Here is a 27,893-nt window from a genome sequence, read left to right on the forward strand (position 1 = left end):
AAAAGCAGTATATAAGAAATTATTGTTTTCCTTAGCATCTTCTTCAGAGCAGTACAGCCCCTTGCCCAATAATCAGGATTATAACTAGATTTTAAATACCTTTGCCTTTCTTTCTTTCAGAACCTTGTGGGTTTTTTTCTCTATAGTTCTCTTTGAACACATGCAATACAAAGTCCCAACACAGACGTCAGAAATTTTCATTCATGTTAAACCAATCCCATCTGTTTATATTGCACAAAATAATTTAATCCCATTTATTGTTTTACAGTTTAACTTACTGAATCACTGCTCCTTAATTTGTCATCTATTACTTCATTGCTCAAAAGTCCAAACCCCCAAGAAACAAAAATGCATCGTCTCCTATTTGCAGAATACTTTGTATTACTTATCACAACCTGATTTAGGAAAAAACAAACAAACAAAAAAATCAAACCCACCAATAAGCAAAGTCCCCCATTAAAACTACGACTTACTCTTTTTCCAGGCTTGCAACAACACTGTTAACATAATCAAGATCAGTCTGGAAAAAAAACAAACACAAAAAACAAACAGAATAATTAACAGTTTTGGAGGTACACTTTAACAGAATCCAGAAAAATAAATATTGGAGGTAGCTGCACTTGAAAATCAATTTCAGCATGTAAGATATTTCAGTAATACAGGAACACATCACACTTGTAACTATGTCTTATGTCTAATGGAAGATGAAACAGGTTTTTTTTGTTAACAGGGGAGAATAGCATTTGCCTCCTATCTGCTTTTAACAGACAGTTCTAATCCAATTGTTGGTATTTTCTTGCAGCCTCTCATGCTCTTAATGACAAAATGATCACTCAGTGTTTGTGTAGAAAGAACTTCATATTATTGTTATACAATAATAATATATATGAAAATATTACCAAGGAAAGCTTTCTGGAAAACAGGGCACTGAACACAAGCTCTTATTTCAAAAATACATCTTCTAAACTTTTCATTTAAAGCATGGATGCCTCAACCACAGACAGCAATGAACATGCTGTTTTCCTGACTAGGGCAGCTTTTTTGCATCAGAGATTAAACTTCAGGGACTATCAATCACCCCATTCTTAAAGATGCATGGGTTCAAAAAATTCCTTGTTGGTTAAAATATAAATCATGACATTCTCAAAAGTCTAGATGACCTAACTTGCCAGAACTGGCTGATTATTCAACCTATTCACTTGGTCATACACAAGCATTCCAGGAAGAGAGAGTTTGTGAATTCATAGATGTGACTGAAAATCCTAACCTTTGTTATACTTAATAATCTAATAATTTGACATACCATCTATCAGTCTTCATAAAAAATTTTACAGTCTATAAATCAACCAATATTCTGATGGCTCATGAGTATTCTGCAGAAATAGCTGCCTTTGAAATGTTGGAAACAAAGTAACGGTTCATAATTTTTCTGATGAATTTGTAATGCAGATTATCATTAAAGGATTATACTCAGAAAATAAATCTCTCCCAAGCATTTCTAGACAACCACTAATCTTGTTTGATAAAGGTGCTTACCCTTTGATCTTAAAAATCACCATTCCTATTTTTAAAGATTTATTTTTATAACATCCAACACATAGTGCTAATGACACACACTTTTCCAAATAGGACAGCAGTCGGTTTCTTCCAAAAGCAGGTTCTAAATGCTAGAAGAGCATGTGAGTAGAAAGCATTTGTCTTAAGTTTAAGACATATTTTCGTCCTGAGTGCTATGCCTAGTGCTGTACCGAAGTTCTAATAAGCAGATAAGGTGTTCACAATTTAAAACTCATCCTACAGTGACTTCCACATAAGCGGACTCACAGGTCCACATGGACCTTGATGTATCACTAAGTTTTGAAATACACATAGGGATTTTTTCATGCACAGTTCATTACTGGGATGGAGTTTAAGACATAACGTTTTCTGCTGTGTACAACAGTTGCAAATCACTGACTACCTAAATATAATATTTAACTGAAACATTTTTTAAAAACTTTTAAACATTAAAAATACAGAAATTGTTGTTTAGTCAGCATAGGAAAAAGGAAATTTGAATTTCTAGTTAGCATGCCAAATCTCAATTACCCAATTTAGAGTTAATAACTCAAACACTTGTTAAACAGCACAGAAAAATGCAAGATTTTATACATATATACACAGAAATGTAAATATATATATACATACACAGAGCAGAAACAACTTCATCCCAATTGAAAGCACATATTTGGTCACAAGCCTCTGCCTTAGTGCAAGTCTCCTTGTAGTGAACATAGTTTTGACCTATTTTGCAGATACACCTTGAAACCTTGCTAGTGCTTTTAAAACGTTACACACTTACACAGAAGACACCACAGAAAAAAAAAGAAAGTCTGGAATAAGGCTTTTTTCATTACTTCCCATTATTTGTTTGTGTCCTTCATCCAAAAGGTTGGTAGTTTCCCAGTCAGAGCTGCAATCACAATAGCTTCACATTAAAGAGATGTAGCCTGTAGACTTCCAACCTCATATTGTAACCTGTGCTGCTATCACAAAGTCAAGATAGTCTGGTCTAGCTGCACTGAATACGAGATATGGCAAATACCAGTGATGGTTTACTAGGTAACCTTCCTTCTGAAGCAACAATGCAAAAAGAGATGCCACTTTTAGAGTGAAAAAGAACACTGAGATTAAAAGAGTTGATGCCATTTTTCACACAAGCAAATGCATCAAAAACTCGATATCCTGCCATTATTTCTAAAGAAGCAGTTTCATTTATATGTACCAGCAGCATTGGAGATTCAGAACCAGGATTTCAACACCTGCCTCAGGACAGCAGGTTGACTGCTATCTTTCCACATCAGAACTTCCAGAAGCAACCAGCTCCTCTCGTTACCCAGCCTAACACTAAGTGGGATCTTCGCCAACACCCTTCAGCTGTGGACATGTCCCAGGAACATGGCATTTGTAAGTTATTTCACACAACCTCATGAAATATATAAGAACATGCAATAAATTTGATCAAGCTGTAATTATACCCAAGGGAGGAGTTAACAATACAGAAGACTTTTCAGGGTAGCAGTGGAAGGAAACCCGGAAAAGCCAGATAATTGCTCTAACCTAAGAATCTTCCACACAGTATCAATAAATTCAGCTAGTTACTGAAAAGTGACAGAAAAAAAAATCTGTTATTGACCAAAATCTATTCCCCATTTTTGAAGAAGAAAGCATTTACTGCCTTGACAAAATAAGACCTAAGGTCCCCTTTATCAACATGCAGGACACACGACAGCTGAAAATCATTATGAACTATATATAACATGAAGGAGTAATACCCTTGTCTTCTCCAAGAACCTTAAACAGGACAAGAGAAATCCAATTAATCAAAAGGAAGTAATCCATGAAAGACAAAGTGTAACTGTTCTTCAGACTTCCAGTGAGGATCATCTGGTAGATCCCAGGTGAATTCTGGGTCTGCTACAATGAACTTAAAACTCTTTCATGATATCAATGCTGCTTGCAACTATCGAAAGGAAATGCTACTGGTGATCCCAACTGAAGCAGCACAACCTGTAAGACTACAGCTATGAATATTTTTGTCTACCAAATCAGAAGGCAATAGCGAAACCAGAATTTTTCCTTAGTGAAACTCTTAAGGTTGAAGATTAAATAATCCCTAGGAATTTGGGACCCAAGCAAAAGAAACAAAAATGAACATTTTAAGAACTAATCCTTTTAAAGCTATTAAATGCAAATTTGTGATAGGGTACAACCAAAGAGTTAACAGTGCCAGACACAAAGATGTATCTTATAAATTAATCACATGGAGCCTTATAAACAAGTTTGCCCTGTTACAAGTGGATCTCTGGGAACTAATGAGTTGCATAAGTAGGGGTGGTTATTTCAATATCAGCAGTTCAAATCTTCTCACCTGTTCTTTCTTCTTTCTCATAAGAGAATACTGATCTCAGAGAAAGCAAGAACACTTGAAGCAAGACATCCTCCTTTTTTCATTCATACCAGATCAGACCAAAGATATCCAGCTTAGGATCTTGCTTCCAGTAGTGGCAGCCATGAACAGATACGTAGCGAACAATTAGAAGAGGGCAAGAATACTCAATACTCCTTCCTGCTACCATCTACACTACAACTACCTTCAATTCAAGTTATTTCCTGAGACAGATGTGATTTTGTGTATTTAATACTCCTCAGGAGACTCCTCTTTGAGGTACCTCACCAGTATACCCTTGAGCCTATCTAAACTTTCAGCAAGAAAAGATTTTTAGCTTATGAGATCTACAGAGTTTAATAAGCCTGTGAATATGGCAACAGCTAAGATTTAACTCCTTGCATCAGCAATTTTGATGAGATACATAGAGTGCTTTCTAAAAGAAAAGTGAGAGTCCGTTGTGGAACAATCTAAAGTTTCAGACTGTCAGTGAAAAGTAGTCCTTAAATTTCCTCAGGTTTTGTACGATGCTGCCCTACAATTCTCTAAAGTACCTTCTCTAGTTTAGGTGAGGCTGCCTTTCAAATTTGCAATTATTCTAAGGTTTGTCTGAACAAACGTTGTTATTCATAACAAACATACAAAGAACCAGAGCAGCAATGAACTTTCCAACCTTTTTTATTGATTTTTATGAGTGAGCATGCGCATAGCAAAGCAGTAGAATATATTAGCTAGCAGACAGAACAAGAAGTTAGAAAGTTCTGATTAACAGCTAGGCAACTGTCAGACAAAACCAAGATTTCTAGTTTTAAGAAAGGGGAATGGATTGTTGCTTCTTTGCTTTCATTATTAGTAGCTGCAATTGTTTCATTTGGGGGCAGGCTTTATCTAATGAACACATTCAGGTCTCCTTTGCTGAATCCTTAGATTGCTTGGGCTCTCTGGACATAGTATTGACCAGATTTCCAAGAACAAGTTGCATGGGCAGTCCCAGGAAGCAGCATATAGCTCAGATGTATCATGCGCACTTGGGTCACAACCTCACACAATGCTATAGACTTGGGGAGGAGTGGCTGGAGAGCTGCCCAGTAGAGAACGACCTGGGGGTGTTGGTTGCCAGCTAGCTCAATATGAGCCAGCAGTGTGCCCAGGTGGCCAAGAAGGCCAGCAGCATCCTGGCTTGTATCAGCAATCGTGTGGCCAGCAGGAGCAAGGCAGTGATCGTGCCCCTGTACTCGGCACTGGTGAGGCCACACCTTGAACACTGTGTTCAGTTTTGGGCCCCCCAGTACAAGAGGAACATCGAATTGCTGGAGCGTGTCCGGAGAAGGGCAACACAGCTGGTGAAGGGTCTGGAGAACAAGTCTTGTGAGGGGCAGCTGAGGGAGCTGGGGTTTTTTAGCCTGAAGAAGAGGAGGCTGAGGGGAGACCTTATCACTCTCTACCACAACCTGAAAGGAGGTTGTAGCAAGGTGGGTGTTGGTATCTTCTCCCAAGTGTCTAGTCATAGGATGAGAGGAAATGGCCTCAAGCTGCATCAGGGGAGGTTTAGACTAGATATTAGGAAATACTACTTCACTGAAAGGGTTATCAAGCATTGGAACAGGCTGAGTCACCATCCCTGGAGGTACTTAGAAGACGTGTAGACATGGCACTTAGGGATGTGGTTAAGTGGTAGGCTTGGTAGTATTAGGTTAATGGTTGGACTTGATCTTAAGGGCCTTTTCCAAAAGAAATGATTCTATGATTCTAAACCTTTCATACTATTAAATCCTGCCTCCTTCATACCTTCAAGAATGACAGAAGGCAGACTTTCTCAAAACATAAGGAAAACCATGGCATTTTAGACCAAAGGTCTATCTACTGTCTTAGCCAGTAGCAGATGCATAGAAAAAAAAAAAAAGATGCAATCCTAGAATATCTCAAGTTGGAAGGGACCCATAAGTATCATCAAGTCCAGCTCCCTGCTCCTCCTGCAGTTTAGGACTGCCATATGACTAAAAGCACTGTCCAGATGCTCCTTGAACTCTGACAGTCTTAGTGTCATGACCACTTCCCTGGGGAGCCTGTGCCAGTGACTGAACAGCCTCTCAGTGAAGAGCCTTTTCCTAATGTCCAAGCTGAACTTCCCCTGATCCAGCTTCATACTATTTCCATGTGTCCTATCAGTGGTTACCAGAGAGAGATCATCAGCACTTTCTTCTCTGCTGCTTCTCTTGAGGAAGTTGTAGGCAGTGGTGAGGACATGCCTCAGCCTTCTCTTCTCCAAGCTGAACAAACCAAGTAATCTCAGCCACTCCTCATAAGTTTTGCCCCTGAGACCTTTCACCATCTTGGTCACCCTCCTCTGGACACACCCTAATAGTTTCATGCCCTTATACTGAGGTGCCCAAAACTGCACACAGTACTTGAGATGGGGCCACACCAGTGCAGAGTAGAGGGCAATAAACAGGGTACGTACAGAATGAACCTTCCTTCCCTTGATATACCTCCTAGTTCTTGGAAATCAACAGTTTATACTTCCTAGGGCCTGACCGGTATCCATACCATTACATTCAATAGCTCCTCCTGGATCTGATCTTTGTGAATTTGCCTGATTAATTTCAGAACCCATTTACTTACTTGTATTTCACAATATCCAGTAGCAACAAGGTCCACAATTTAGCTACGTACCAAGTGAAAAATACTGTCTTTTAGATTTTGCCTCTTAATTTCATTTAGCAGCAACTGGATTGCACCTGCATCACCATGTCAAACCAAGAATCAGTTCTAATCCATATATGTAAAATCTAAACAAGCAAAACAGCGAGTCCAAACAGGGCTGGAGCCAGGCTGACACACAGGCAGAGCAAGCGCACAAACACTTTGCATCAGATCATACAAGACATGGTCTTGTACTCTAGCAGTACCAACATGATATGGCACTGCTAGAAGGAATGAAAATAGCCTTTAAATTCAGAAATATACATTCCATTGTGAAGCATGGAATTCCTGCCCCTGCTTTTATTTCCGGTCTCACCCCTCCTGCAACAACTTACATAGTGATTCTTGGTACACGACAGATTAAGTTTTCCTTAGTTTGCCACTAAGCACTACTCTTAATCCAATTCCCATGGCTTGAACATGATGTGATCAGAAATTCTAAACACTGGACTTTGGCAATATAAAATACTACAGAACAGCAGCTGCCATGAAACATTAAACTGTATGTGTCAACATTGGCACCTAGCTAGTGAAAAACTTCATTTTCACATTAGGTTCTCCAAATTGGGTGGAAAAAAACCCACCAAAATGACAAAAAAGCAAGTAAAACATGATGAAATGCCATGATACAGTGCACATGCAATGTAATTGCAGCATTTTCTTGTTCTGGAAGTTTGACTTGCCACCTTAGCTTTTTTTAAAGCTATAATTTTCAAGAAACATATTGAAATGCTCTGTAAAATGTACAAGTTTTTGGCAGCTGACCCTGCTTTGAGCAAGGGGGTTGGACTAGACTATCTTCTAGAGGTCTCTTCCAATCTCAGTGATTCTCTGAATCTCAGATCTTGCCTTAAGAGTCCAAACTTTTGTTTGGGTTAGATTTCTAATTCAGTTGTCAAAAAGAGTCAGTTTCAGGAAGATAAGTGCAAATAGAAGCAAAGATGGCACTAAATTTCCAAACATTTTTTTTCCCAAGCCACTAGGAAGGGAAATTAAAATGCAGAATATGAAAATACTACAAATTCAAGAAGAGAAGCTACAGGGAAAGAGGGGGGAAATTCAGACATTAACTGTACAGTACATTCTAAACAACGTGGTTTATCTAGGCTGTTAGATTGTCCAGATTTTAATTCTTAAATGAAATCTACTATAAGTAAGTCTTAACTTATTCAAGAGCACCTTCCAAAAAAAGAAAAGAAAAAAGAATCCCCGGGAAACAACCATGCTAATCTGCAAAGTGTCGTCATTTCATTGCTTACCGATTTCTACAATTTTATCGGATCTTTCATAATCCCTGTAGAATAGGTGGAATAATTTTACAATGTATTTGAAATAGCAAGCAATGCGAAATTGAACAGCCTCCAGAAAAGGCAAAGCACATATATATTTGCCTTGAAATGGTGAAAGTACATATGAATATAATTACCTACATACAAGGCATTAAAATTCACATAGGAAAAAGCTACCACTAAAGCAGCATTTGGACCTTTTTTTGGATATTTATGCAGTGAAGAAAAAGCCCTAAGGAATAAAAGTGTAGCAGTGGTTTCCAGCGTTTGCAATAGCATATGGATATAAATAAAGCCTGTGGAAAAACATAATAACACCAGTTCAACAAATGCAGCTGAAAAAAAATTTTTCAGGAATACAGTGTCTGCTTTCAGACCTGAAGCAGCAAGTTCAGGTTAAATAAAGGGAATGTGAAAAAAAGATGCAAAGCAGAAAATCAGGAATGCAGAATACTTTCATTACATAGCTCACTAATGTTACATAAGCAAAAGCTAGACTCTGTGTCCTACATGAGCTAATGATTTCATTTCTCCCTTACTGAAAGTCCTCACTCTACCACACAGGTAAGAAATATCTTTCTCTCACCAGTTATTTCTGTGATTAACCCAATTCAGTTCAGGACAGGCTTTCACAATGCAAAGCCTTTGGTGCAAGAGTAGGAATACAAATATATTCTTGCATCACTCCACTCTCGTTCCTCCCAACCCTTGTGCCCTGCAGTCAGCTCCTCAATCGTGAGGGCACACATCCATATGGATTGTGCTGTGAACCACAGCACCACATCAGAGAACAAGTTTAGCTTTTAAGACAACCAGCCAGGAGAAGAAAAAAAACAACAAACAACCACAAAAACACACACAACAAAAAAACCACCCCCACACCAAAAAAACACCAAGGGTCAATTCAAAACAGGACGCTCAGATACAAGTTATGTTAGTGTCATACAGCCTTCTACTAGTTTTGTGCATATTACTGATGAATCCTGGTTTGTAGATAATACTAAAATTGTCTCAGGTACATGGAAGTTTTCAAATTCTGTCAAGGATCTTTTCTGAGATCTAAAACAGATTTTTATCATTGGTTTAATCCCATACAAAAATTTTGCTAGTCACTATGATGAAAAGAGGAGCGTAAAATCCTATGATGGTGCCCAGTATCAGCAGCCCATACTCTGGGAATCAAAGCTTAGGTGCCTAAGAAGCAGGGATTGCAACAGCAGCTGAAGTATCTCAAATGCTCTCTGACAAGCCAAGCTACCCTTCCAGATACGAGAGTTGACAGTATATCTAGAAGATGTGCTCATCCTCTTCATTTTGAGTGAGATGTCCCAAACAAAGGCTACCATCCATGTAGGCCTTTAAAATTCCCTGGTGAAGATAACGTACCATTTAGCACAATAGCCTTGCCTAGCTTTGATTTTTTAAAAATATACATATTACATACCTATATATGTATGTATATGCTAAGATCTATTGGTCTTTCTCCTGGCTGAGATGTGCAGCCAGATCTTTTGAGGACTAGGCACACATTCTCCAGGGCAGCTCCAGGAAGGGGCTACTCTCAAGTTTTCAACAATTAGTGGAAAGAATGGAGCATCTCTGTAGCTGGGATGATACTAACACATCTGCACTGAGAGCAAGTGCGACAAAAATCTTTGTTTTCTATCAAGAGATCTGCTCATAAAAGAGATGTATAATTCAGGCCCAGAGCAATAAAAGGTGAAAATACAGGTATGTTTATTTTGCTGGAGAGGTTTTCCATATTGGACTCCAATGTTAATACATGCAAAACAGGTTCAGCAAGGTTTGACCCAGTATGTGCATTCAGTGCTTAATTTGCTGAGGCTTTGTTCACACCAGTGCACAGGATGGTGCCTTACTGGGTGCTTGTGTCACACTGACCCAACCAGTACAGAAACTTTTACAAACAAATAATAAAGAAAAAAAGATTCTCCACAAAAGGGGGACAGAGAAAACACTATTGAAGATCAGCATCTTTTAATTTAGCAGTCACTGGTTACATAAAGAGATGACACAGTGACAGTAAAAGATCTTCATGACATGCAAGTTTCCTAGCCTATGTGAATTGTATACACATGAAACAGAGTAAGATTTGAATAAGCAATATGCGAGAAAGCGTAATATACGGACTAGTGCTCCAAGAACAAATGGCTGGTCAATTATGGCCTAGTCAGATGCAATCACTAGCATACAGAATTACCAAAATGCTTTTGCATACCTGTAGTGTTTTTTAATTCTTACCAAAATGATTTGTCTGACATTTTTGGTTAAATCAAGGGCTTAACAATCCTTCCAACATACACTGATTACTGTTTGCAAAAGGCTGTGCTAAGTGCAGTCACTGATTAATGAAGTGGACTGACAATAATTAGTGATATATTTAGAACAAGTCTAAGATGCATTTTCTTCATGGTAAATGAGATCTCCCCACTGGAAAAAAAATTGTTGAGATAATAGAAGTGTTTTAATTTCTCTCATATTCAGTAGTGTGTGTGTATGTATATATCTATATATGTATGTTTGTTGTTCCACTATGATGACGTAAAGTACTTCAAAACCATGTTTCACATGATAATTAAAACCATGTTAAATAAAAAATACTAGACAACCATTTTCATCTGGAGTTCATAGTTTCTTAAACCTGAAGCCTATAGTTTATTCTGAAAGCAAGTTCTTATACAGAGCAGGTTTATGAGATTTGAATCGCTTGTTTCAAGTCATCTGATGAGCCTATGAACTAGCTACATAGTGAAGGGGAATAAAAAGATTTTTAAGTACAGAGGTGTACTGAATCATGCCTATTTATTAGTCATCCTAATGAGTACCTGTGAATTATTCTGCAATAAAGTTATTTTAACAAATTGGAGAACACAGACATATGTCAGTTACTGGGAAATCGCACAGTTTACTGTCAAGCAATTCTAGTAATTATTTAAATTGGTGATTAGATATCACATCAGCTGAGATATTTTAGAATTCCTTGGACTTCCAGTATGGAAATTTACTGTGTATAATTACATTACTGAGAAATATCCATACAGTAAACAAATATGCAGATCTCTTCATTTAGCAACCATAATGCATCCATATATATAATAACTCATCTGTTTACACATGTTCATGCTGTTTGCAGAAGGCCATTAGCCTTAATTTTCAACTTGTTTTCTAGCAAAAAAAGTCAAATTTACAAGGAGTGATTTTGAACTGCTAAAAAAATATAGCAGGATTAAAGGAGATTTTTAGGGTACTTAGCACAAAGAGATTACAGTCTATGACTATGGCTCCCAGCAACACTTTTTAAACACTGCCAATTTGATTTCTCAATTAAATTCAGCAAGAAAATACTAAAATCCTTTTAAAATACCATTTTTCATATAATTCTCTCGTAAAAACATTTTTGTAAAGTCCTGCACTTTTTTGTTGTGTTGGTACAACCTATAGACAAAGCACAGATAGTAATTTTAAGCTTACTAGCAAAATTACCTAACCTCACACTACAATAATTTCTTGCTGTATTTAAACTACACAAACACTGAGCAGAGGCCATACCTTTTTTCAGAAACTTATGGCATCATTTTTAATACAAGCATAGCTGGTTAAAGTTTTAATATATTTTAAAATAAGCCTTCAGTAATGCACACATGTTAACAACAGCAATAGTCTAACACATTTTATGCTAGGAAACCCCACAGACAAAGATATTTTAAAAGCTAAAGCCTTTCCTTTTGTTTAAGAAGAAACAGAAGTCCATCAGGGGAGCAAGACCTTCCTTCAAACAGCCAGAGAAAATGCTTAATAAACCTACAATTTTCATCTTGCAGGAGGAGGCTGAAATATACAGCATAACTCAGAAAAAAACATGACATAGTTCAGGATGAAGTGTTTACTGTATTCATTGAAAGAGTTCCCTGTAGCAATTACAATTCAAACTATATGATAGTGAACTTAAGAAAATATAAAACACGGTCAAAGAAATAGTAAAACAGGAATGACAAAATTGGATGAAGTAAAGAAAAAAAAATGTAAGCAAATATAAGGAACAGTTATAAGAGGACAAAAATTTAAACTTAGGTTCCTCAAATTTCCCTAGACATTCATGGCTTGCAGTGCCCATAGCAGATATGTGAGTAAGCACATAGTGCTGCCCTCAGAGAGATAGATATATATGATACAGAGGGCAACAGTATCCCACTCCAGAGCAAACCACACAATTCTTCTTGGGCAAAGAAGCAATAGCTCCCATGTTAAAATGTTTAGTTCCTTCACAGTTACTTCTGTAGAATCATTCCCAAGATGAAAGAGAATTTCACACCACCTCAAAGAAAGTTACTTAGTTATGGAAAACTCAGGTATAGCAATATGGCTTGTCTAAGGCAACAAGAGAAACTTGCACAGCTGGGGACAGTGTGTGGATTCTCTTCACTCCTATTGTAAGTTTTGCAGAAGACAGAGAATCCAATGATAACACACAGTCTTCATAGCTCAGACCTCCTTAAGCAAAAAAAAACCCAAAACAAAACTTCAGTTTTAAACCTTGAAAAGTAGCCACACTAAAAGGCAATAAAATGACTCCAACTAATACAGTGAAGAAAAACCCATCGTTCCAGTAATTCAGAATGAATTCTGTTCTCTTGGTATTCTTAACCAAAAGTTATTTTAAGAGCATTTTCTGCAGGAAAGCAGTATCTATGCTGACACATAGTTTTTGACTGACTGTCAAGAAGAAGAAAACAGAGCAATTTGTATTAGAAAACCGTAAGAATCCATTCTCAGGTACAGGTAAAAGGTTTACAAACTTTTCAAGGAAAGCTTTAAAACGTGCTGATAATAGAACTAGAAGCATTAAAATGCCTATCTGATTTTCCACCGATTCATCCCTGAATGGACACTGGCTCACAGGATTAAATCTGTTTTCACAGTTATAATGAGAGGATTCAAATTTTCATCTGGGGACTCATAACACACTGTTTCAGTAGAGGGCTATATGGTTAGATGGATGAAGGTCAAACACATGTATATAAACTTCCCACTCTCCAGGTCAGGCTTTTGAGACAAACATACAGACCAAAATAAGTATATGCAATTCCCATCAGCCAACAGAATCATTTCTGAAAGCATTTTATCATTTTCCTAAATTTGATTTCCACTAAATCAGAGCCAAACTGACCAACCGAACACTGTTTGAATTAATCCATGAAAAAGGTCTGGACTTACAATAGCCACACTGTCCAGAAAATAAAATCAGTAACAATCTGTGCCTAACATTTCAAACTGCAGCACTCATTTGAAGGACTACGCAGCAGCATGAAGAGAATGGGAAGAATCCTCCCTACAACCAAAGACTTCCTTAGCCATTATTTTGATGTTGAAGAAACAAGGTAATTAGCACATCTCTGTCACCAGGTATAAGCATCACAAGATTTGGAAAATAACCAATCCACTGAATCCGCATCCACTGTTCCCTTGATAAATAAAGAAGCTGGGCTCTTGAGGCTCTTTTCTCTCAGAAGCACAAGACTGACACTGTCTCCTTTTCATGGAAGGAGAAGGCAGTCATCTGTTTACATCTTGAAGAACAAGTAGATCCTCATCAATTCCTGAAAGGAGCAGCACTTGTGATTAAAGGCAGGTTAGAAATTCTGTAAAAATATTTAAGTGATTACCTCTCCTATAAAGACAACCATAACACAATCCAGTTTTTCTTCAGGGGACAGCTTATCAATAAGGGAGTGGAGAGTTTCTGTAAGGTAAGACTTGACTTTTCTCTTCACTGTAGGTATTCCCATTACAATGGAAACTGAAATCAAACAAACCAGAAATGTACTTTCAGTGATTTTATACACAAGATAGGAATCTTATCTCACAATAAAGCACTGCTTAAGAAATGCAAAAAGTTAAAAGACACATAACAGTAATTAAAAATAGTTTAAAAATATACCACCCATCAGGAGCATGATTAACAATCACCAACAACACTCAGAGCGAACACAGCAAACAAAAGAAAGTAATCCTAGACATGCCAGACTATTGCATAGGTAAAATAATCAACAACCATGGTATTAATCAGATAAGGTGCACCAAGACTTACAGAGTGATTAAACTCCCTAACTTAGTTTTATTTTCAAATTGGTATAACCATTCTTCACAACTCAAGTATATACTTTCAAGAAGCCACCTTCTAAAATGACACTGCTGAGAAAAACACTACTACTTTCCTTGCACATGATTTGGGTTCTTCTGGAAAAACAAGTCCACGTCATCAGGATTGCCTGGAAATCCCTCACTGAAATCTCTTATCCCTGTTAAAAACACCTCAAATGCAAAGCAATCTGGCCCCAGCTACAATGCTATTAACTCCATCTGTCAGCTGGCTATTTGACTCCCATGTTCCTTAACCTTCCCATAGCCTTTCTTCTGCACCCCACCCTGTACCCAGGGCTGGCTACCTACTAGGAACACAGCAGACAGCAGCAGGAGCACAGTAAAAGAAAGCAGACTTCATTAAGTCAGCACCAGCATGCCAAGCCATCTGTGTGAAACTATTTACCACATCATAAATATATAAAAATCAATCAAGTATTAAAAAATGTTGTTTATCCTTCCTTATTGAGCCTGCTCGCCTAGCAACTACACATTAACAAGTTATGAATTTTTAGAACACTCAGAAAGCACAGTGACCAGGAAGGGGAAGATAGGAAAATAATTTAACTAAGAATAATCTCCCTCTTTTTAATTAAATAAACCTGATACCAGTTTCTATTTTGTAATTTCAAACTTCTGTCATATATTCCCAGGGGGATATAGCAGAGGCTTCAACTGAAACAATAACGGAACATGAGCCTTTTCCTTCCTGAATAACAACATTGAAATAAATTGTGTTTATAGGCAAAAAAAACCCCCTATGGCTGGAGCCCACATACTTGTCACACAGACATGCCTTCTGTTAAAAGAAGCAGCAAACTTAGTAAAGTAATGGAAAAAAAAAATATACTGGCCAGGAGTAACTAATGCTTCTTTCAAAGCGAGAAGGGGGAGAAAATTAAAAAAGAAAGGCCTAGTGGACAATAACACAAGTCAGATGACACACAGCGAAACAAGGATTCATTGGTGGGGCCTTCAAGCTTAAACACACATGCACACACTTTGAGGTGTGTCAGCTTGGTTGGGCTTTATGCCATTAATTTTCTAGACCTCCAAGAGTGGGATTCCATGCAGCTATCCTAATGACCAAAACTCAGAATCTGTGAGGATTAGAAAAAAAAAAAAAGGGGGGGGGGGGGGGGGGGGGGGAGAGCGGGAATCAACAGTATTGCAGCACAACACTGATTCCCCCCCCCCCCCCCCCCCAAAAATGAATTTTCTTGATGCAATTTTATCTGATTATTCTAGTTCTCCCAACTCTAAGTTATACACTGAAATATATGGTTCAAAAAAACCCAGAAACATCAAAACTAATAATTATATCCATGCATGGTTGCCCCACAAATCCGAAAGTCAAAGGGTATGTCTATTAGCAGTTCAGAATCTGTTATTCAGAATCTTGAGCTTTGTCCTTTTACTTAGTTAAAAAAAAATCATCCAAACTAAATGCTTCTTAGTGTGTAACTTAACATGGGATGGGGTGTGACTGAGATTATGCAGAAAAGAGCACAGCTGAAGCCAGACTCCTTTCATCTTAGATTCAGTGCGAATTTTAAGAGATATCATTATCACACAAGTTAAAGATGTCCTTGATCTACCAAGTAATCCAGTAAATTATATTACTAAAACTAGCAAGTCCTCCAGATATAACACATAAAATAAACATTGTATTAGCATACCTCCTGTCCTTCCAAGGCCAACCTGCACAGAAGGTTGAAGGCTTCCTTCATTTTTCAACAAATGAGGCAAATGGTAATAGATGTTTGGCACTTGAAGAGATTTTCTACTTGTTAGCTCTTTTAACAATTTCAGTGTCTCATCTGCAAACATAGATGAAATCAGTAATGCGGAAAACAAAAAACACGAAGTTTTATGCAGTGGTAAATAATACAATATTCCAAGCTTGGCCCTAAGTGAGAAAGCAGAACAAACTATGCATTTTACTGAGGCATTATATCTTTTGTACAAAGGAAGTCTTTTCTCATTTTAAGTTTTTTAAATAAACTACGGCCAATATTATTTTCCACTCGGTAACCCTGCTACAGATATAGTTAATACTTACCTGATCACACAAGACTTAGTGTTTAATCACAGAAGTAAAGAATGCTCCATTTATTTAGGTTGGGGCTACTTTTTCCCCCGGTGAATCAAAATGGGAGGCTTATTTACCTGTATTACTTTTTACTTATGCTTACGGAGCTCATCACCATGTAGTGATGCTACTGCAAATAACTTTTCAAAGCTACAAATACATATTGAAATACACAGCCGATGCATACAGATTAAAAAATAGCATTAAATTTACATTAAGATTTTGAGTATTTCTGCAATAAAATGAATGCTAACATGAATTTAATTTAGTCCATTAGAGTACTTAAAATAATTCTTGCTCCTTCTAGAATATCTGCCTCTCAGGATGTCCAGGTGGCTCCTGAAGTTGCAAATAACAGTTTTTAAATTCCCCTGCTGTGCGTGTTGATTTCCTTACGCCAAGTGTGAAAACAAGTCTTACTTCAAATGACAAATATCATAGCATATGGACCTTTGAAAACTTATGGGCTTTACAATATCAAGTCAAGTAAAACTGTACTCATGGTTTCCAAAAAAAAAAACCAAACCTGAATTGCACCGAAGTGAGAAAAGTAATGCCATAAATGTCATTCCTCTCAGATTCTGAGCGTAGCTTCTATAAAGCTGGAACAGTTTTCTTTTAAGTTTTGTTTTGGGTTTTGTTTTTTTTTAATGAGTGTTTTTGGGTGAAATTAAATTCCTAACCACTTATAATCTTGAAAAATCCTTTGTAAATAGATGCCGTAAGTAAAGATGATGATTTTCATAGATTCCAATACAGGTACATATTACTTTTCCTGCTAAAATTTCCCTTAGCTTCAACTGCAAAAGCTGGACTAAAAGTTATCTCAAAATATGGCAACTCTTTGTATTAAAGAATAATGATTTATATAAAATAATCTGGAATTCTTTCTGCTTCAAAGATAGCAAGTACTAAATAGTATTATGTATACTTAACTACATTAATCTATCAAACAGTAAGTTCAGGGCACAAAAGCTCAGGAATTCAGATTTCAGCTGACTTCCCATCATGGCTCCCCATGGAAAAATGAGGAAGTCTCAGTTGGGATCCAGACATGGAAGAAAGTCTAAAATGTTAATCAGTAACTTCAGCTCCATTAGAATATAACTCCATATGACTATATTGTCTATAAGCAAGCTAACTAATTTTTAGAAATAAATATGATAATAACAATCATAAATCCAGTATCAAACTTACATGACTTCCTCTATTGTTTGCTTTAATAGCAAAACCAGCAAAACACAGTAGAGGAAGACAAGAGTCACAGACTGTGTTAAATGTAACCTTTATCCATACCATGCCTGGAGATCCAGGAAGCTACAGAGATCAGATTGGATAGGCCATTAGTGTCAGACAGAGCAATTCACCCTTAATATCAACACTGATGGCCTATAATTACACACACACACACCCTCACACACACCCCAAAAAAACCCACAACATCTTTAGAAGATAGTAAGCTATAGCACAAATGCAAGTAGATAAGAGATTCAAAAAGCTTGATCCAGTTTTTTGATTTGCAAATATCTTTGGGTTCATATTCCTCATTAGGCCAATACAGTGAAATTTCTGCAACCTACCAAATCAGACCACTCACCAGAAAGTTTATATTTATTTATTATTCATTTTCCATCTGCAATAGTCAGAGTGACTAAAGTAGTAATAGTGTGATTTTAAAAGTTAACTTCAAAACTGGTGAGTAGTGCAAAGGCATTTCATAATATTGCCAAACACAGCTCTCAAACTTGAGTATCAGCCTCCAAAATGGGTGAAAGCTTACAGAAGACTTCCTCAGTTCAACATTTAACCACTAGTTATTGAAAAGGACATTATCTGTACATTTTCCAAATTATAACCAATGCCTTAGCCCGCCTGTACATTTTTACATTTTCCAGATGACTTTTAAACATACTTTAATTGCTTCAAGTTCATCCATTTCTTAAACACTGTTTGCTTACCTTTCCCCTCAAGCACTATTTAAATAAAGTGATGTGAATTATTGTCAAAATATATTCAGTATATTAGATAAGTAACCAGAAGTTCCAAACTTTTGGAGCTACTTGTGGAATAAGTGTTCAGTCCCTAAAGTCAATGGATGAAGAGTGGGTGGATCATTAAGAATAGAAATTGGAAAAAAAAAATTCCCACCAGATATAAGGTATTATAGATGTTTTATTTGTACCCCTAGACAGTTTCATTTGGCTTTCTGGGTATTAATTTCTTATTCTATAGTAATAAGAAGAGATATTAGTAGTGCAGAGTTATAAAAAATAGCTCAACCACAGTATGTACCTGAAAAATTATTCATTGCATTCTTACTCCCATTTGTTTCTGCTACTGCACGCCTGAACTGCTCCAAAATAGCATTCAGCTCAGAAGAGCGTTGTAGAGTACGGTGCTCAGCTATACGAAGACGTTCCTTCAAAGCATGAAATTCCCGTTGATAGGCAATCAACTTTTCTGGAGAGAAAAAAAAATGATCCTGGTTATTTTTGGAAGCAAACACCTACAGGCAGACCCAACAAGGGTCAGGGACTACTCAGCTATGCAGCACCTGAAATTCAACCAAGAAGGGCGCAGCCCAGCACCATCCCACCCGAGTTAGGCATTTTAGGATTTAAACAGCATACAGAGGGAGAAGTGAGCTGCACCAGACAGGGATGCAAAGCAGGCACTGAGGTGGGTATGCCCCTCACTGTAGCCACAGACAGGGGCAAACTTTGAGTCTGCATTACTCAGCACCACAAGGCAATTCTGAATCTTTTCTTGAAACAGATGCCCACAGATCCTTTCTTTTAAGAAGCAGAATAGGAGTGGTGCCTTACAAAAGCACACGTTATGCTTTTTGAAAGCCCCCTCTTTATACTCTGTAAGAATGATTGGAATTTTACAATATTCCAGACATACCAATTCCAAACCCAAGTTTTAACTTGGGTTAAATAATACTGTCACGTTTGCAAGAACAAAGTTTTGATCAAAATCCTGCTAATCTAGATACATACGTATGTTCTTTGAAAGGAGGCCAAAAGGGAGAGGGAAACACCAAAACTCCTTTCCCAATATATTGCCTGTGCCCTTGCCACCCAGCAAAGTAAGAATCTCTGGTTTGTGCATCCTTCCTTCTTCCTACTGGTCACTTCCTCCAATCTCCTGCCCACCACCATCACTCTCCTTCAGTGAATCTACAGATACAAACCAGAGTACCTTAAGTCATTTTATACCATGCAATCAATATTCCAACCACACAGCTCTCATCCATTGACATGTCTTCTTTTTGTTATTTACCTATCCATTTCCAGCCTTTTAGTATTGCAATGGCAGGGAAGTAGAAGTTTTGCAAGCAATTTGAATCTCTTCCTGTTGCTACATTACAGTAACACATGGAGTAAAAACCAAATTACTCAACTTTCCCTTGTTAATAATGCTGCATTTCCTCCAACATCTCTCAATTTACATTTATTTTCTTTCTTGTAGTTGGGATGTACTGTTCTGATTATGTTTAGAAAACATAATTAGCTAAAATGCCCTCTGTTTTGAAGACAGAAAAATAAAAACATAGTTCACTACCTCTTAAAAACATTTCCCTTGCCAGACTTGTTTTCCTTTTTTCATTAAAACCAAATGGTTATTTGCTTTTGTGCCAACAAACCCAGAACACAGATGCTGGCCCATAATACGGTACTAGGCACACTACACACTGACAACTGAATCCAGACTGATGTTTGAAACAGGACTTGGTGCTTTAGTCAGCAGTATTGAGAAGGCCAGGAAAATCTTCCAGAATTTCTGGCATGAAGGACGTTCTTACTTGCCAATGATAACCCAAAGAAATCAAAGATTGCTTGGAACCATGTCTACTAGTTACAGTAATGTTACAAAACATCTTAACAGCTAAATGAATATAGAATTGTTCTAGTGTAGGTGCCACACAAGTATGCAAATCGTATTCCCTCCCTAAAATGAATGGATGATGGCAGATTATATAGATCCCTGTTAACTTCTGTCTAAATGGGGAAGAACAGGTGAGCAACCAAAGGACATACAATGTTTTACCAGGGGCTTCTATAGCAGTGGATAGTCACAGAAGCATCAAGCCTCCCTTCTTGTCTTTCTTCATGCTACAAGATGGCAGACAAACTTTGGTACTTATGTTCTTCCGACTTCAAAAAGGCTCAACTCATCTATGGCAGAGTCTGTACTTCTGGGAAAATGGTGAGAACCCTATGGAACCTGTGGTTCAGGCTCCAGCACCTCAAGTAGGATGGATTCAGGTGGTCTTCTCTTGACTTAAACAAAGTCTTGGCAGAGACCATTCCTCTTCCTACACTTAACTAAAAGATATCAGCACATCTCACACAGTCATCTGATGATTCTGGTGCTCTGAGGAACAACAGAGGCCTAGAGGAAACAATTTACCTAGGAAGATGTCAAACAGCGGAGAATCACAGTAGTTCCTCTGCCACCTCCACCTAGCAAACTCCATAATGCAAAATCAAATATCTTAGAACTAAACTCAGTTGTAAACAGAGATTAAGCTTTTCCTAACACCCTAATTAAGGTACATAGTACATAAACTGGAATTACAGGACCCTTGTAATTCCACAGCAAATTAAAACTCTGTCATTAAACCACAAGAAACTTAAGAGTCAAGTGAAAAGGCAGTTTTATCACGTGAAGAAATGAAAACTGTAGTTTCATATTAAGAACTACCAACAAGAATCCCTTACTGAGGAGATGATACTTTCAGAGGAGGCAGCTGTTATAACACCTTTAATTTACAATTAATATAGTATGTCAAAAAAGGTAATTAGTTTCTTTTTAAAGAAATCTAAAATCATATCTGTAGAAGTAAACTTTTATTTTCATAACTTATCATAGCAGTTTTTGAGCAAAGAACACAGGATCCCAACTGTGGCACTGTAAAATGGAATGACAGAATCATAGAATCAGCCCCACCTACATGAAGGGCTTAAAGGAGGATCTAGGAAGTTATAGGTCCAGTCTTACTTCAGTCCCTGAGAAAGTTACGGAATGAGTGCTCCTGGGGGCTATCACAAGTCAAATGAGGCATGTGATAGGGAGAAGCCAGCACGGATTCACCAAGGGCAAATCATGCTTGACAAGTCTGATCCCCTTTCACAACAAAGTAACCTGCTCGGTTGATGTAGGAGGAGTGGTGGGCATTGTGTGCATGGATTTCTCCAAGGTTTTCCATACAGTTTCCCACTGCCTCCTCCTAGAAAAACTAAAGTGTTATGGTCTAGACAAATGGTCTCTGCAGTGGGTGGGGAACTAGCTGACAGGTGGCACCCAGAGTGTGGTGGTAAACAGCTCCTTTTCAAACTGGCAACCTGTCACAGGTGAGGTCCTCTAGGCATCTGGGTTAAGAAGGCTACTCTAAAGGATACACAAACTGGTGAAACCCGTCCTTCAAAAATGCATGACTTTTTTGTTGTTGTTGGGCAACAATATTGTTCAACAAAGTAAAACTAGAAAATGCTAACTTCACAAATAAAATATGACTATAAGTCCACTACCTTATGAATATTTTTCTAGATATTTACACAAAATGAAGTAAAAATCATTAAGTAATTTTAAACATTCACATCTCTAACACTAACAAAGCTAACACTTTTCATGTATTTGGAGATTAATGTGTAATTTGGCTTTTTAGTACTTGTTTTATAGTATGACTGACTGTACTTTGAAACAAAACAAATTAAATTTATATTTCTAGCAGTTAACTTTGGCATACTTGGAGTACTTCAAAGCACTGATCAACCGCTCAGATACTTATTACTTAAAAACAGACAAAAGCCCACAACAGCAGCCATATCAAATTTCATCTCATACTGAAAGGCACTTGCAAAGGAGAAAATACTTCTTAGGCTCTTACGGTACCACCAATAGTGGTCACGACCTGTCCCTGACTTTAGAAAGTTAAGTGTCCCTTAAGGCATCAGGAGTTTACAAATATTATAATATGATTTTTTTGAGTTCTCAACTCCTAAGTACTTGGGAATGAGCCTACAAGATTAAATTTAACGATCTATTTTTATTTAAACTTTGACTTAGCTCAAGTTTGGTATTTGCTTTTTTGCCCTCCTCTCCAAAACATCAAATCATTTGAAAGCTAAATCTTTTCATGAAAAAATTAGGACTTTGAGGAGAACACGTTACTATATTACACAAAAGTTCCATCTATATTTTAAATTTAACTTCTTTCGCCACAAGGAGGAAGGAACCAAAATTTGCAAGTGACTGTAGAAGCTTCTCCAGAAATTCAAGGCAGTCTTTCTGAAATGTGTATGTATGATGAAAAGCCAACACTCATTTAGAGTTGAAACTGGCCAGTGTGTATCCGATGACAAGAAGGGCTTTGTTAAGTACATTAATAGCAAACGGAGGCGTAAAGAAAACATTGGACCAATACTTGTTGATTTTGGTCACCTGACTAATAGGAACAAAGATAAAGTGGAGGCATTCCATGCTTTTTTTGCCTCAGTCTTTAATAATACTGACAGACCTTGGACTGCCCAGTCCTCTGAGTTAGAGGACCACAAGTGTGAGAACAGTGACTTCCCATTTGTGGGCAATGAAAGCGTAAAGGACCAGCTGTATCAGCTGAATGTTCCTAAGTCCATGGGGCCTGATAGGGTTCATCCCAGAGTGTTGAAGGAGCAAATGGATGTTATGGTAGGACCCGTCTTAATCATCTTCCAAAGGTCTTGGGAGCCTGGAGAGGTCCCTGCTAACCAGAAGGTAGCCAGTGTTTCTCCAATTTACAAAAAGGGTGTGAGGGAAGACCCAGGAAACTACAGACCTCTTAGTCTAACCTCAGTTCTCAGTTATGAGAAGATTATACTGGGTACTACTGAAAGGCATTTAAAGAACAATGCAATCATCAGGCACAGTCAACATGGGTTCACAAAGGGAAAGTCCTGTTTAACTAATTTTATATCCTTCTATAAGGTTACCCACCTAGTAGCTGAAGGGAAAGCAGTGGATGCTTTTTTTTTTTTTTTTTTGGACTTTAGTAAAGCTTTTAATAGTGTCCCTCACAGCATCCTTCTGGACAAGTTGTCTAACTGTGAGATGAGCAGGTTCATGGCACACTGAGTAAAGAACTGGCAGAAGGGCAGAGCCCAAAGGCCTAGTAGTGAATGGCACTACATCTGGCTGGCAACCAGTCACCAGCAGTGTTCCTCAGAGTTCAATTCTAGGGCCAGATCTGTTCAATATCTTTATCAATGATCTGGATGTAGGAGTGCACCATTAGCAAGTTTGCTGACAATACCTAACCGGGAGACACTGTTGACTCCCTCAAGGGACAAGAGGCTTTGCAGAGGGATCTAGGCAGACTGGAGCAACGGGCTATGACTAACGGGATGAAATTTAACAAGGCAAAATGCTGATTCTGTACCTAGGAGGGAGTAACACTGGGAGCAAGCGTAAACTGGGAAAGAAGTGGCTGGAGAACAGCCCTGCTGGAAAAGGATATGGGGCTGCTGGTCAACAAGTCAGCAGTGTGCCCTGGCAGCCCAGAGGGCAAACTGCATCCTGGGGTGCATCAAACAGCAAAGCCAGCTGGTCCAGAGAGGGGATTATCCTGCTGTACTCAGCATTGGTGCAGCCTCAGCTTGGGTATTGTGTGCAGGTCTGGGCTCCACGATTTTTGACAGAGCAGTGGAACAAACTGCCCAGGCAGGTTGTGGAGTCTCCTTCCCTGGAGACATTCAAAACCTGCCTGGATGCATTCCTGTGCCCCCTGCTCTAAGTGTGCCTGCTCCAGCAGGGGGGTTGGACAAGGTCATCTCCAGCGGTCCTCTCCAACCCCTACTATTCTGTGTGATTCTGTGATTTCAGAGGGATGTTAAAGGTACTTGAATGCATCCAGAGGAGGGCAACAAAGCTGGTGACAGGGCTGGAAGGCATGTCCTGTGAGGAGCAGCTGAGGACTTTGCGTTTGTTTAGTTTGGAGAAAGGATGCTGAGGGGTGACCTCATGGCTCTCTACAGCTTCCTGAGTGGGGGATGTGGAGAGGGAGGTGCTGAGCTCTTGTCCCTGGGATCCAGTGACAGGACCCATGGGAATAGCTCAAATCAACATCAGGGGAGGTTTAGACCTGGCATTAGGAATAATTTCTTTACAGAGAGGGCACTCAAACACTGGAACAGGCTTCCTCGAGAGGTGGTCGATGCCCCAAGCCTGTCAGTGTTTAAGAGGTATTTGGACAATGCCCTTAACATGCTTTAGCTTGGTCAGCCCTGAAGTGGTCAGGCAGTTGAACTAGATGATTGTTGTAGGTCCCTTCCAACTGAAATAGTCTATTCTACCCTATTTTATGACAAGCTGACTTGTAAGCATTGTATATACAAAAAAGTCAAGAGTGCAGCCAATATTTTCAAAACTCATTTAACCATTTAGTGTTTTTTGTTCAAAGGTTTCTCTAAAACCTATAAAATTGGACGGATTTCTTGTCAAAAAGTATCAAACCACTTTTTTTCATTCCTTTTACAGTAAAAAGAAAAATACTGAGCCTAAAACCATAAAGGAAACAGTCACATAGATCAGTGGTCACTATCAAGAAAAAAGTTTGTTTTTACAATATTATAAATTACTTTTCTTCCTATTATGCTGAAACCTAGAGAATTTAAGAAAACAGAGGAAAGAATTCAGACAGTAATTATTGGCCTCATACAGCTGATGGAAGAACCCCAAACATATCTGTCCTCTGACAAATAAAATGTCCCTTTAACAGCAGCTGTAGCCATTATCAAACACATTTGGTCTCCAATAGTTTCAGCATACAGTCATATTTTTATTTAAGAATAATGCTGTTTTACACTGAAATGAGAAAGTGATGCTTTCCCATACTTTGCTCTGGAAGGCAAAAATATAAAATAAAAATAACTAGCCATCATGCTTCAAATGAAAATATCTTGCTAAGAAATTACTTGAGAATTGAAAGCATTAATTCTTCATCATTTTCTCTTAAACTCTAGTAGTTTCAGCAAAACTCCAGAAGCTAAAACCTAAATATTTTAGTTGGCTTGATGCTATGCACTTCTTGGAAAGTTAACACTATGTCAACTCACTCAGTAGTTTGTTTTCTCAACCTTTTTTCCCTTGTTGCAAGATGTTCCCCTAAATATGCAGAACCTAGAATTTAGACAAGCTCACTTGAAAGTTGATGCAGTATTTTGAAAATTAAAAATTCAAATCAAACTGTGAAGGATTGCAAGTTTTTGACCAGAGCTGGAGTTTCAGCTCTCAGCCTACTCTTCCTTCTCTGCATTAGTTATGATTCTCCTACTAAACAACTGTTAAAAAAGTCATTCCAAAAAGACACCAGTAGCCTAAGTTACAAACTCAGTCCATTCTTCTCCTAGCCACAGACAGTCTTGATTACATAATTTGATTTTGCTCCGAATTTAGACACCTCATAAGTTTTAAACCAGGTGCCAATTTCCTACACTCAACATGGAGCTTCTGAACATCCCAACATACATCTAGTTTCTTAGTTTTGGGTTTTTACTATTAGTCCAATCTGTTTATGTACTTCAGCCCATGATTTTTTTAAATCATGGGCTTTCCCTTGGGATAAAAAAGGGGCATCAAAGTCAAGGAACAAGAAAATGCACTGTAGTTTGAAAGCAAACTACAAAAGCATTTTGCAGATTATCTCAGCTCATCTAAAATAGCAAAAAGAGGTCTGAATTGTAGGTAAACTACCTGCACTGGCAGAATGCTCATTGTATCGTAGCTCCAAGGAAACACATACTGTACAACAAAACAGCAAAAATACGCTGGAAACACAACCAAAGCTATTCTATGGCTATTCGGCTTCAGGGCCATTAAAAAATCATCAATAGCTCTTAGTTTTTTGTTTATGTTACTTTTTTCACAAAATGAAGTTTTTTAATGCCCCAAGCCTGTCATAGTTTTTAAGAGGCATTTGGACAATGCCCTTAAGAACATGCTTTAACTTTTGGTCAGCCCTGAATTGGTCAGGCAGGTAGACTAGATGATCATTGTAGGTCCCTTCAAACTGAAATAGTCTATTCTAATATGAAAACGATGTGAGGAAACTACTTTGGGTGCACTTTTAAGTTGAGTGGAGTACAGACATCTATATAATCAGCAAAATTCTGCTGCCTCTGACTATTTGAAGTTTCATCATAAATCACCCACAAAGGAAACAGAGATGGGTCAATATCAAAGAAAGAACCTAAGCACCTAACCTTCAAACACAATGCACTTTTGAAACCTGTACATATGTGCATGTTGCCATTAATCTTAAAACACAAAGTACAGTTCAACAGGATTCCTGGTCAAGATATTGGTATTATTAAAGTAACAAATCACCAGAAAATACTCAATTCACTATTTAGAAGTCTGAAGAACTACTTAGATCCACCAATGAGGTTGCAGGTGCAATTAAATACTGTTGGGAGCATTTAAGTACACAACAGTCCTCACCAAAGCGGTACATATATTAATATTTGAGAATTTAGAAGATTTTATTTACATATCTTAGACAGTAGCACAGAGGAGCATGCATTTAGATGATATGCATACACATCCATCTTTGTTAACATTGCAGCAGGGAAAGGAGGTACAGGCACTACAGAATCAGAGATGTTCATGACCCTCTAGAGATGCCTCAGGAAATGTACTAAAGAGCGGACAAAAAGGCCAGAAACTATCTAAAAAGGGAATTTTGCATTTCTGGCAATCTCTGCAAAGTCTGACTCTATGTAGCCTGCAACAGCCATATTATGATAGCCTGTGACTCCAGTAAAAACCTTGCCACTCCCCACAAGAAAAAAAAGGATCTCTGCCTGCTGTGCAATACGCCCCCCTGCCATTTTTTCTGGGGGGGGAGAGGAGGGAAGGTAGAGGAAAATAGACTTGCATGAAGACCCTTACAAACCCCAAGAATGTTTCGTTGATTCTCAGTTAGCATTGCCATTCTCCCTCAAGGAAAGCCTTTCACTGTCTGCTAAAAGAAGCACCATCTACAACATAAAAAGCAGTATGAAAGCTTTGCAAGCTGTTATTTATCTTATCAATCAAGCAGGTTCACAAAAATGTTAAATCACAGGCCATTTCCACAACTGGAAATAGAACAAAGTGAACTAAGGTGACTGTTTTTATAAAAAAACCAGAAGCGAGCTATAATTTACTCAAGAGCTCTATGGTGGTACAGCTGGTTGTCTCCAAAGGCAGATGCACCAGACAACAAGATCAGAAAAAGCTTTATGACCTTCCCCTATCAACAGCGGGCAGTTGAGCCTTCCTTCAACTGCAAATCAGCTAAATACCCAAAGTGATGGATCTGCCACACAGAGAAAAAGGTAACCAGCCACAGGCTTGGCATTCATAAAAGACAGCAAGACAAATACAGAGGGCTTAGGCTTTACCACATTGTAGGCCTGATTTATATTTCCTGCTCTTCCACAGCTGAACTCTTGAAACCTTTCACCCCCTTTGTTCGTTAAACATTTGACACACAGACAGAAGGCATTGGTTGACAACAGTGTGTTGTGCACAAATATTCAATTAGTAAAACCTGTAAAAACAGGGACAGATACCTGATGTGGCAGGACCTTTCCTCTATCCAGGAGGGAGATATCCAAATCATTATTCAAATGAACAGTGTTTCACTGGCAACAGTACTAAATTCACCAATGAACAGTTAAGCCTGCCCTAATGA

General features: G+C 38.1%; 1 protein-coding gene across 2 annotated transcripts in view; it reads right to left on the minus strand.

Moving 5' to 3' along the window:
- MGAT4A (alpha-1,3-mannosyl-glycoprotein 4-beta-N-acetylglucosaminyltransferase A) overlaps positions 1–27,893 on the minus strand; it is an 84,942-nt gene that overhangs the window by 28,163 nt on the left and 28,886 nt on the right. For both annotated transcript variants that reach the window (XM_064438665.1, XM_064438670.1), the window contains exons 3-6: positions 18,467–18,634; positions 15,762–15,902; positions 13,605–13,738; positions 474–520 (exon numbers count right to left, since the gene is read on the minus strand). In XM_064438665.1, the coding sequence (XP_064294735.1) occupies positions 474–520; positions 13,605–13,738; positions 15,762–15,902; positions 18,467–18,634 (490 nt within the window). The remainder of the gene's footprint in view (positions 1–473; positions 521–13,604; positions 13,739–15,761; positions 15,903–18,466; positions 18,635–27,893) is intronic.

This window comes from Phalacrocorax carbo, chromosome 1, assembly GCF_963921805.1.
Source record: "Phalacrocorax carbo chromosome 1, bPhaCar2.1, whole genome shotgun sequence".
In the NCBI taxonomy this organism is placed as follows: Eukaryota; Metazoa; Chordata; class Aves; order Suliformes; family Phalacrocoracidae; genus Phalacrocorax; species Phalacrocorax carbo.